We start from the raw sequence: 12,248 nt of genomic DNA, 5'->3' as shown, positions 1-12,248 counted from the left end.
CTCAGAAACAAAATGTGCCATTTTCCTGAAAATTTCAGCCAATTCCGTCCACAAACGCCAAAGTTATTAGACATAGAATTTTCAAAAATCCCATAGAGAAAAAATCCTAACTATATATACCTACTGGCGACCGCCAGTAGGTAATATATATACACACACACACACACACACACACAATTACCTACTGGCGGTCACCAGTAGGTAGTTATATTTAGGACCTAGTTTCAATAGACAAAGCGTTTTTAGGGCTCGGCCTACGTCACCACTGCGTCAGCAGGGGGGCGGAGCTCCGATCTATTGTTAAGGGGTTCTGAATCGTGCAGGAAAAATTCCTCAGTGCGCGAGATTTTTCAGTCGTTTTTTTTCCAATCTGCATGGTAATTGGTCTTCGCGGTGCTGTCTTTCTAGTAGCCTTCACGCAATAGGCCATATGTTATTCATTTTGGCCACTTCCGCCATATTTTGTGTGGTTATGCGCACGGGAGTGTTATAAATTTCAATTAGGAGCTGTCAGGGGGCCGCGGTAATGGAATCCAGATGTTCTGGGCGCGTTCACCAGTCTGCAGTGAGTGGCGCGCGTTCGTGCTTGTTCTGTGTTCTCCTTCTACCAAAGACATTACTCGCGTTTCCTCTTTTCATGCAGATCTGGTTTTCTTTACTGACTACAGCTGTGTTTTTATAGACGGTGGCTTCAGTTGTGCAGCAGATGCAGTGGCACCAGTGTGGCGTAGTTACCATTCGTGGAGCAGGTGCAGTGTTATCAGTGTTACTTAGCTATGATTGCGCAGCAGGTGTAGTACCACCAGTGTGGCGTAGCTACCATTGTGCAGTAGGTGCAGTGGCACCAGTGTGGCATAGCTACACTTGTGCAGCAGGTGCAGTGGCACCAGTGTGGCATAGCTACACTTGTGCAGCAGGTGCAGTTGCACCAGTGTGGCATAGCTACCCTTGTGCAGGAGGTGCAGTGGCACCACTGTGGCATAGCTACCATTGTGCAGCAGGTGCAGTGGCACCAGTGTGGTGTAAGTATCTTTGGTGGAGCAGGTGCAGTGTTACCAGTGTGGCGTAAGCGTAGCTACCATTGGTGGAGCAGGTGCTGTGGTACCAGTTTAGTGCAGCAGGTGCAGTGGTACCAGTCTGTGGTAGCTACTATTGGTGGAGCAGGTGCAGTGGTAGTGTTGCTTAGCTATGATTGTGCATGCATAGCTAAACTTGTGCAGCAGGTGCAGTCGCACTAGTGGGCATAGCTACCCTTGTGCAGGAGGTGCAGTGGCACCACTGTGGCATAGCTACCATTGTGCAGCAGGTGCAGTGGTAGTGTTGCTTAGCTATGATTGTGCAGCAGGTGCAGTGGCACCAGTGTGTGGTAGCTGCCGTTGTGTAGCAGGTGCAGTGTTATCAGTGTTACTTAGCTATGATTGTGCAGCAGGTGCAGTTGCACCAGTGTGGCATAGCTACACTTGTGCAGCAGTGCAGTTGCACCAGTGTGGCATAGCTACCCTTGTGCAGGAGGTGCAGTGGCACCACTGTGGCATAGCTACCATTGTGCAGCAGGTGCAGTGGCACCAGTGTGATGTAAGTATATTTGGTGGAGCATGTGCAGTGGTACCAGTTTAGTGCAGCAGGTGCAGTGGTACCAGTGTGTGGTAGCTACCATAGGTGGAGCAGTTGCAGTGGTGCTTAGCTATGATTGTGCAGCAGGTGCAGTGGCACCAGTGTGTGGTAGATGGCGTTGTGTAGCAGGTGTAGTGTTATCAGTGTTACTTAGCTATGATTGTGCAGCAGGTGCAGTGGCACCAGTGTGGTGTAGCTATCATTGGTGCAGCATGTGCAGTGGTACCGGTGAGTGGTAGCTACCATTGGTGGAGCAGGTGCAGTGGTAGTGTTGCTTAGCTATGATTGTGCAGCAGGTGCAGTGGCACCAGTGTGTGGTAGATGGCGTTGTGTAGCAGGTGCAGTGTTATCAGTGTTACTTAGCTATGAATGTGCAGCAGGTGCAGTGGCACCAGTGTGGCGTAGCTATCATTGGTGCAGCATGTGCAGTGGTACCGGTGTGGTGTAAGTATATTTGGTGGAGCAGGTGCAGTGGTACCAGTGTGGCGTAGGCGTAGCTACCATTGGTGGAGCAGGTGCTGTGGTACCAGTTTAGTGCAGCAGGTGCAGTGGTACCAGTGTGTGGTAGCTACCATAGGTGGAGCAGTTGCAGTGGTAGTGTTGCTTAGCTATGATTGTGCAGCAGGTGCAGTGGCACCAGTGTGTGGTAGATGGCGTTGTGTAGCAGATGTAGTGTTATCAGTGTTACTTAGCTATGATTGTGCAGCAGGTGCAGTGGCACCAGTGTGGCGTAGCTATCATTGGTGCAGCATTTGCAGTGGTACCGGTGAGTGGTAGCTACCATTGGTGGAGCAGGTGCAGTGGTAGTGTTGCTTAGCTATTATTGTGCAGCAGGTGCAGTGGCACCAGTGTGTGGCGTAGTTACCATTCGTGGAGCAGGTGAGGTGTTATCAGTGTTACTTAGCTATTATTGCGCAGCAGGTGTAGTACCACCAGTGTGGCGTAGCTACCATTGAGCAGCAGGTGCAGTGGCACCAGTGTGGCATAGCTACAATTGTGCAGCAGGTGCTGTTGCACCAGTGTGGCATAGCTACCCTTGTGCAGGAGGTGCAGTGGCACCACTGTGGCATAGCTACCATTGTGCAGCAGGTGCAGTGGCACCAGTGTGGTGTAAGTATCTTTGGTGGAGCAGGTGGAGTGGTACCAGCACTGGCACCAGTGTGGTATAGCGATCATTACTGGAGCAGGTGCAGTGGCACCAGTGTAGCGTAGCTACCATTGTGCAGCAGGTGCAGTGGCACTAGTGTGGTATAGTTATCATTAGTGGAGCAGGTGCAGTGGCACCAGTGTTGTATAGCTATCATTAGTGCAGCAGGTGCAGTGGCACCAGTGTGGCATAGCAGGTGCCACACACCAACAAGCCGTCAGTGCACCCTTCCACCAGGCACACACCCCCCCCAGCCGGCAGTGCAGTATTTTACCAAGCACACACACCACCAGCCATCAGTGCACAATTTCTACAGGCAGTCACACACACCACCAGGCATCAGTGCACGCATCAACTGTTAACGCATCCACAATTAACTATTGTAGCAATCTCAGTATGGTACACTTTGCTTTTAAGCATATTCATGTAAAGCACAGCATGCCACCATTGCTACAATTCCAAACTAATGCACATAATTCCACTACACACCACATGCACACACTCCATAACACATGGCGAAAAGACATTGCCATTTACAATGCCATTAGCTCAAACTCAAATAAATCCGAGCCCGATTGCATTTCTAATGCTTGTTTATTTTGCTAATAATTTTGGCGCGGTTTGAAGAATCTTCACGAAATTTTTAAAACTAGTTTGGCACTCACTTCAGCTGCTTTCTAAAAAGTTTCGGGGTGATTCGCCAAGTGGGGGCTGAGAAAAATGGGGGGCCCAAAACACATTTTCCCCATGCAATTTCCCATAAGGATTTAGAACACGACTACAGCCCGAGCTACTGAATGGAATTACACCAAATATGGCAGAGTAAAAAATTGCTTCCGCATGCAGGGAGCAGCATTTTCTGCAGCTTCCTGTGTGCGGGAGCAATGCTGGCTCCCACTGGAGGAGTGGAGCCAGTAGGGACTGTGGGGGCTTTCCAGCTCCCCCCTGCAACCTCCAACAGTGCACCCTGGGTGAGGCCAGGGCCCCGAGCATGAAGTGGCCGGACCCCGGGGATGGGGTCCCTGTGACCAAATCTGGCCCAAGGAGGAGGGGGGTCCTGCAGTCCCCCTACCTTTGCAATAATTGGGCTCGTCCCTGGGCATGGGGTCCCCGGGGCTGATTTCAGCCTGGGGAGGGGGGACGTGCAGCCCCCACCCCTTGCACTAATTGGCTGGGCCCCGGGAGATGGGGTCCCTGTGGCCGCATTTGGCCCAGGGAGGGGCCCGAATGCCCCCTTTCCGGGTTGCTTACATTCGAGGGTGAGGCTGGGCCCTGTGGCCAACTCAACACCGAGCACGGCCAAAGACGTGGGTGCCTGTGCGGAGAAGGGGGGGTTGGCTGCAGACCTTGCATCCGACTCACTTCGACGCACGGCCGTAGGCTGTGCATGGAGAGGGGTTAGATGAACACAGGGGGTTGGCCTTGCGACCAACCCCTGCCATGCACAGGCAAAGGCTGTGGGTGGCACGGATTTTGGTGCCTACAGGGTCTGGCTGTAGGCCATGCCCTGCGGCCAATCCCCGCCATGCACGGCCAAAGCACTTTGAAATTTAAGTGGGGGTGGAGACAGCCCCTCCCCAGTCACCCATGATGGCTCATCCTGTTCACACCAAAGCCCCCTTTGTCTCACTGTCATGTAACCCAGGATTCTCGAATGAGGCACCAATGCTTGGGGCAAGAAAATGACAACTTTCTAAAAACCGATCCCAGGACCTGGCCTGGCAGTTCGGACTGCACTGTTCCCATGACAAGCAGGGTCAAGACTGATTTGCATATGGCTAGGTCCAAACTGGAATGGTGTGGCGAGCAAAAAAACAAGGTTTAACCCAGTTCTGTGACTGGAGGAGAATATATGATTTGTTCAGCATTCCGTCCATCATCTGTTAGTTTTGCATTTGTCGCCCTAAGTGGGAAGGGTATACCCAGACATGGGTCCTGTGCTAGCAATGCCACCAGATTCAAGCTATTTTGGCTGATATGGGGTGATACCCCGAACCCGATCCCATGATGCTTGTTTTTTGTCCAGGGAGGAAATGGCTTGGTAGTTCGGGCTGAACTGTTTCCATGGAGAGAAGGGTCACAACTGATTTGCTTTTGTCTTGGTCTAAACTGGAAAGGCGTGGCGAGCTAAAACACAATGGATTTAACCCAGATCCGTGACTGGGGACGAATGTATGAGTTGTGCAGCATTCCATCCATTATCTGTTCTTTTAACTTTCTAAAAGTCACATTTTCAAAATTGCAATTTAAAATCTGACTTCACCATTAAAGATGATTTTAAACTAAAATGGGTTTGATTGTAAACAGCATAGCTCTATCTGCTCCCAATCCACGTTAAATGCAATAAGGTACCCCAGTGTTAGTCAATTCAAGACATAGGCTTTACAACAGTAAAAAACGACTTTAGGAACTTTTCATTGGCAGGACATCTACAACTTAACAACACATGTCCATGTCCAATTTTTTTAATACAATGCATCCCGCCCTATGAGCCTTTAGGGCCTACATTAAGCAAATCCTCCAGGATTTAGTGATTTGAAAAAAAAAACACGAAATCTGCCATTTTGTAAAAAGCATGCGCTTTATACAAAAGTGTGTGCAAAATTCATTTTATTGGCCCAGCGATGACCTCTGTGCCCAATAAAAGGAAGGGGTTAGTGTGAGGCGAGCAGGCGAGGTGTTTGTTTACTCGCCTGCTGTGTTGCAGCCTCATTCCTGGGGGTACCTGGAGCTGAAGACAGATGAAGACCAGAAGAAGACAGAAGGCAAGAAGGAAGAGAGAAGACGAAAGGACAGAAAGAAGACTGAAGCGGAAAAAGAGAATAACACTGCTGCTGCTCGGACCGGGACTCCAAATAGCATTTAAGTTTTGTCATGGGCCGGCAAGATATGCAGTTTCTCTGTACCTCTACCCCCACCCTCAGCACTCCCACCATCCACAGGCAGAAAGTGGATGGTGTGATACCTGTGGGTTTGTGGGAGGAGCGCAATGTGGCAGGCCCTGGGGGCAACAAATGTTTTTTATCCCAAAGAAACAAAGAATTGAGGCATGAGGCGGGCGCCGATGGGGATAATATCTTTTTTTTTGTTAAAAAAAAAAATTTGGGCAGCCATGAAGCGGGACGTGCTGAGGCACTATTTAAAAAAAATAAAGATTTCGGACCCGCCAAGTGTGACCATGCGGCGGGACCAGCTGGGGGCAATACTTAAAAAAAAAAGAATTTGGGCCCTTTGCCCGTCGGCATACCACAGCACCAGCTATGGGCAACTTATTATTATATTTTTTTTAACTAAAATAATTTGCCACTAAAATGCCACAAAATTTGAATTTTTGCACCACTTAACTTCCGTTTGTGTGCCACTAAATTTACCAATTGATTCTGCAATATCCTGGGGGGTCTGATTAGGGGTACTATAAGTATGAAAAAGAAAGGTTTATTTTGCAAGGTCGAGATGTCAGTTTAAAACTACCCCCAGAGTATGCAGTGCCAGTCCTGAGACATGGTTTACAGTGCTTCTTTAGTGAGTGGCACAATGATTGCTGCTGCCCAATAGTAGCATATAATGTACAGGTCCTGGATACTGGCAGCAACATTTATTAGTGACTTAGAGGTAACTTAAATGGGCTAATTAGGTATTGTTCAATTTTACCATGTTTGAAAGAAATACCACAATCACATTAGCACTGGTTAGCAATGGTAAAATGCCTGTCCTAAAGCCAACAAAAACGAATTCAGGAAACAGAAGGGGTTTGGGGGAATATAACGTCAAGGATGTCTGTTCTAACACACCTCAAGTCGAACCAGGGTCGATCCTTAAACTTCCATCTAAAATTTAACATGAATTACTTGTAGCAGAAGACTCACCCACGCCTAGCTGACGGGTAATATCGACAAACTCTTGGTTAGTTTCCAAAACCTTCACTAAATTTGTGGACTCCATCCTCTCAAGCTGGACATCCCAGTAGACGTATATCTTGTGGTTGAAGCTGACGTAGACAAGGCAAGGGCTGTTTTGGGCTCCTTTGCAGGCGTACAGTCCTAGACAAGACCGCAAAGAAAGGGAATATTAGAAATATAGATATGGTTCACAAATTACAAATAGACACACTATATTTGGTTTGCTGCTAAAACACCATTGTGCAACAATTCTTCACCTCTTTTCAAGCAGATCTAACTGAAGACATGCAATGTCCAATTAAAGTAAAGGCAATCTTACAATGCCACCCAAGCAGACTGAAGCCACCATTCCAACTAGAGAGAGGAGCCTGAGATAGCTGATGCCACTGATTACATACAGCGGCTTCTCTGATGAAAGCTATATGGATTTCATCCAGGCAACCTATCAATTAAAGAGAAGGAGAAAGGGTTGTTCTCTGTGGCCAGCACGTGCTCTTCTGCTTCTTACATATGCTATTGGAACTATACACTACATACTTGTGATCATTTAAGCTGTGGTATAGCAAGAATGTCCTCAGCCCTAATATACAAGGAGAATAGATCCCACTTTTCTCGGATTGAGTAGGAAAAGAGTCCTTATTTAGGTACAGAGGGCTTCTCACACTCCTAAGTTCCAGTGACACTGCACCGCCTGCATTAATGGTGGCTTGTCTACTGCATTTATGAGTCACCTTAAAAGCAGGTGCCTCAATAACAATTGTGAATCTCGTTCTCATAACTAATGAAAACTAATGATTAAAAGCAGTACACCAGCAGTAACTGCAAAATGATGTTCGCAAATGAAAGTTTCGGCTAAAAAACTGGCTGAGCCCCTGCATTTCAATTTGAAACATGGAGTCCAGTAGGTAAATTTCAAAACACCGTCAAAAAGAAGAAGCACAGGAAAAAAATGAACAACCTAATTAACTTCGGTAACGCCTTACCTTGTAGAGACTTAATGTAGAAGCAGATTAATTATTTTAGAATTATCCAGACTGGATCTGGAAATTTTCCTGAGCAGTACCCCTGTGCACTGGTAGGTGGCGTCGTTCAGCTCCACGTGGCGTCAGAGGCCCTAAAGTGACGTACGCTGTACCTATATAGGTGCCACTCCAGTGCACTGACATCAGTTGCTTTTCCCGACTTTCCACACCAGAAGCGTGGAGCCACGAAGTACACTGACCACTGGTGTGGAATACTAGGGCTCTGAAAGAGGAAAGCCCTGTCACTAAAAATCCCTTCGCAGAGCGGGGAGAATAGGTGGGTTGGTAAGGAATCTGCTGCTGGTTAGTCTCTACCAGCTAAGGCATTACCGAAGGTAAATAACTTGTTCATCTGATAGAGACTTCTAGCCGCAGATTCCTTACCTTAAAATAAATCTGCTGACCAATTTCACAAGACGAAGTCCTGCAGGACCGAACAGGCAAAATGTCCATTCCGTAGGACCTGACTGTCCAGTCAGTAGTGCTTCTAAACGTGTGCAAGGAAGCTCATGTCGCTGCCTGGCAGAAGTCCAGGACCGGAACTCTGTGTGCTAAAGCAGTGGTTGCAGCTTTAGCTCTGGCGGAATGAGCACGCAAACCCTTAGTGGGTTGATTTTTAGCCAATGCGTAGTAGATTTTGATACAAAGAACATTCCATCATGAGATGGTCTTCTTCTATATGGTCCATTCTTTCTTCGCTCTCACATACAGCACGAAGAGTTGGTTATCCACCTGGAATCCTCCATGCGTTCAAGGTAGAATGACAACAGTCATTTTGCTCCAGGCGGTGAAGTCTCTCCTCTTCCTTGGAGGGATGAAGAGTGGCGTAAAAAGTAGGAAGAGATTGGCCTACGTGAAATGGAGTGACCACTTCCGGGAGAAAGGACGCTCTCATACAAAACATCGTTTGTCGGGGTAGATGTTCAGATAAGGAGGCTTGGATGACAAGGCCTGAAGCTCACTGACCCTCATGGCAGATGTTACTGCCACCAGGAAAGCTATATTGATGGTAAGGAGCCTGAGTAGACAATTGTGCAGTGGCACAAAGAGAGCGCACATAAGTAAAGTGAAGACGAGACGAGGTCCAGCTGGGGCATAATAAAAGGAGAAGGTGGAAACAAATGTAAACCTTTCAGAAACCTATGTATAACAGGGAATTTAAAGAGGTATGGCTGATCACGCAACCGCAGAAAAGCTGAAATGGCAGACAAATAGCCCTTCTGAGTGCCCAGAGCAGAGCCCTGCTGGGCAAGGTGTAGGCTGAATATGAGCACCTGTGAAAGTGGTGCAGAAAGGGGATTGAACTGTCTTTCTATACAACATACCACCCATTTCCCCCTAAAGCAGGCATAAACCATCTTGGTGGAGGGACGCCTGGCTGCCTATATAACGTTACAGGCTTCAGGAGGAAGATCGAAAGCTGTCAACAGTCGCCGCTTAATCTAAACGCAAGAAGGCGGAGCGTTGACAGGTTCAGGTGGAGAACCCATCTCTGTTGCAAAGACCGAAGGTATTCCCATGGGGCAGTCTGATCTGAGGATCGATGGCCATGCACAACAGCTTGAGAACCAGACTCTACATGCCAAATCTGGAGCCAGAAGGATCACTTAGGCCTGATCAATCCTGGTCTTCTTGAGAACTTTGGGCAAAAGTGGAATGGGCAGAAAGGCGTGTAGGAGGCCTGAGCTTCACTCAAGACAAAAAGCCTCTCCGAGAACTGCCTTGGAAACTCCAGTGCACAGAACTGCTAACATTGCGTGTTCTCGTCAGTGGTAAACAGATCTAACCTAGGTTCTTCCCATTGCTAAAGGAGACCTTACGCCACCTCTGGGAAGAGACGCCATTCGTGATCCGGGAGGCATCTGCGTCTCAGTTTGTCTGCTCTAGCGTTCAGACAGCCCGCCAGATATTAAACCACCAGGGATATGCCCCGCTGTTCCAGACATGTCCAGGGTCGCATGACTTCTTGACAAAGGGTCCACAACCCCACCTTGCCTTGTTTGTTGCAGTACCTCATGGCGATGTGTTGTCTGTGAACCAGGGGTGTAACACAGGCCCCCGCAGCCCCTGCCGGGCGGGGGGCCACCCGCTCCGGGTGGCCCCCTCAGCACAGCACTCCGGCTGCAGAGATCCTGATTGAACCCGGAGGGGGCCCCTCCACGTGCCTTGCAGGGAGGCCCCCTCAAGTTTTGTTACAGTGCTGTGAACACTAGCACTAACTTTCCCCAAATGGAGAGTAGAAAGGCTTTCAATGCCAATTGGATTGCTTGGAGGGCCAACAGATTGACGTGGATTCCAGAATCTGCTGGAGACCAGAGACCTCTGATCTCCACCACTACCAGATGGCCGTCCCATCCCAGGAGCGACACATCTGCCACTACTGTCAGATCTGGTTGAGAAAGGGCGAGGGGTCTGCCGCTGACCCATTCATGGCTCAAGAGGCACCACTGCAGGTCCCTTCGAGATCTGGACATATTGGAAAGATTCCCCTGATGCTGCAACCACTGGAACTTCAGGTCCCACTCCCGAGCCCGCAAATGCCAACTGGAATGCATCACCAGTGGGATGCAGGAGGCCAAGAGGCCCAGCAGCATCAGAGTCAGTCTCACCGAAATAAAGCATCTGTATCAAATTAATAGCCTGAATATCCTGGACTCACTATTTGGGAAGAAAAGCCTGAAACTGCATCGTGTACAGAACAGCTCAGATGAAAGGGAGCACTTGAGAGGGAGTCAAGACTGAGTTTAGCATGTTGGCCAAGCTTTAAAATCTACAAATGTATTCATTTGATAGGGAACCCTAGCGAATGCAGGGGAGACAACAGCTTGGAGTCAGCCTGCCTTCAGCAGCCAGTTGTAGAGATAGGAGAAGGCTGACACTCCTTATCTCCACAGATGAGCTGAAACCACTGCCATAAATCCAAGATGGTGATGCCAAAGGGAAGCACAGTAAACTGAAATTGCTTGTAACCCACTGAGAACTGCAGGTAACACATGTGGGCAGGTAGGACACGAGGTAGGGCAGGTGGAAATATACGTCCTGCAAGTCAAACACCAAAATCCAGTCTCCTGGCTCCAGGGCAGATAGAACTGGAGTAACAGTTAGTATTTTTAACTTCTACTTCTTGATGAAGAAATTGAGAGAGCGCAGGTCAAAGATAGGCAGAAGGCCGCAGTCCTTTTTGGGCACCAGAAAGTAGCGGGAATAGCAACACGATCCACTTCTCGCGACAGCACTCTCCCTTTGGCCAAAAGAGCAGTCACTTCCTGGCAGTGATGGGATAGGTGGTCCTCCAACAGCCAGTCAGAAGTAGGTGAAATAGAGTAAGGAGTAGACTCGAAGGGGAGGAAGTAGCCCCGTCGGGCAATCTGCAAACCCCACCTGTCTGATGTTATGGACTGCCAGTGGGGCAGATGATAGTAAATCCTGCCGCCTACTGGGTGCCCATGATGGTAAATGGGCAGACTAGGAGGGCTTGGGAGGCTGTGGCTGCTGGAGGGGAGGGGGTGCGCTCACCCGACTACTGGCTAACCAAACCACAGGGCCTTTAGGTACTGCAGCCACATCATGCAGAGGCTGAAAAGCTTGCGAGCCGAGGTGATTAGGCGGGTAAGGAAGAAGCTGAAGACCCCTTCCGTGGCCACGAAATGAGTGAAAGGTAGATTGAGGGTGACGAGGGGCCAAGGAAAGGCCCAAGGACATGGCTGTCCTTAAAGCACTCCTGCACCAAATCCGCCTGGTCTCCGAAAAGACAGGAGCCAAGAAAGGGCATGTCCATGAGTGATATCTGGGTTGTCCAAGAAAAGCCTGTAGTCTTCAACCAGACGTGGCTCCGCAGGGCCACTGTTGACGAAACCGCTATGCCTAGTGATTCGGTGGTGTCTAGTCCACATCTAATGGTGAACTTAGCTGCATCCCTCCCATTGGAAACTGTCTGGGAGTGCACGCACCGGGCCTCCTCCGGGAGCGTAGGCAGCACCTGCTCATCTGTGGCCCAAAAGGCATGTGGTGTTCACCGACTGCAATACCAGGCTGGTGGATGAAAACATTATCTTGCCTAAACTGTCCAGCCTTTTGGATTTCAGATCTGGCTATGCGGTTGGGGATGCGCAATGATTTAAGTAAAGTGGAGGATTGGACCACTAACCTCTCCAGGGTACGGTGGTCTGTGAGGGAGTTGGACTAAATACCAATCAGGGCATCAGTAAGTGCTTCGTTAAATGGGAGAAGTGGCTCTGAAGGAGACACTCGCGGCTAAAGCACTTCCATCAAGACATAAGTGGTGACTGCCACCGAGAGCATGCTAAGGTCCAGGGCCTCAGCCGCTCTCTGCACAACCATTGCGAATGGAGCTCCCTCTTCCATAGCCACTGAAAGGGGAGAATGCCAGTATCTGGAGAAGTGTCCATTCCATTGGTTTCACCCAGATACTCACACCAGTCCAAGAAGTCATAAGGCTTGTATTCTACAGGGTCCATCGACCCCACTCATTCTTCCCCAAGTCTTAGCCCATAGGAATAGAGCTGAGGATCTGGCCAGGAAGGCATGGCTCCAGTCGACGCTGAA

General features: G+C 49.2%; 1 protein-coding gene across 1 annotated transcript in view; it reads right to left on the bottom strand.

Moving 5' to 3' along the window:
• Positions 1-12,248, bottom strand: part of ITFG2 (integrin alpha FG-GAP repeat containing 2) — a 706,948-nt gene that overhangs the window by 181,424 nt on the left and 513,276 nt on the right. The window contains exon 11 of the mRNA XM_078673726.1: positions 6,628-6,801. Within this exon, the coding sequence (XP_078529852.1) occupies positions 6,628-6,801 (174 nt within the window). The remainder of the gene's footprint in view (positions 1-6,627; positions 6,802-12,248) is intronic.

This window comes from Lissotriton helveticus, chromosome 1_1, assembly GCF_964261635.1.
Source record: "Lissotriton helveticus chromosome 1_1, aLisHel1.1, whole genome shotgun sequence".
Taxonomy (NCBI): Eukaryota; Metazoa; Chordata; class Amphibia; order Caudata; family Salamandridae; genus Lissotriton; species Lissotriton helveticus.
This window is presented reverse-complemented; position numbering and strand designations above follow the sequence as displayed.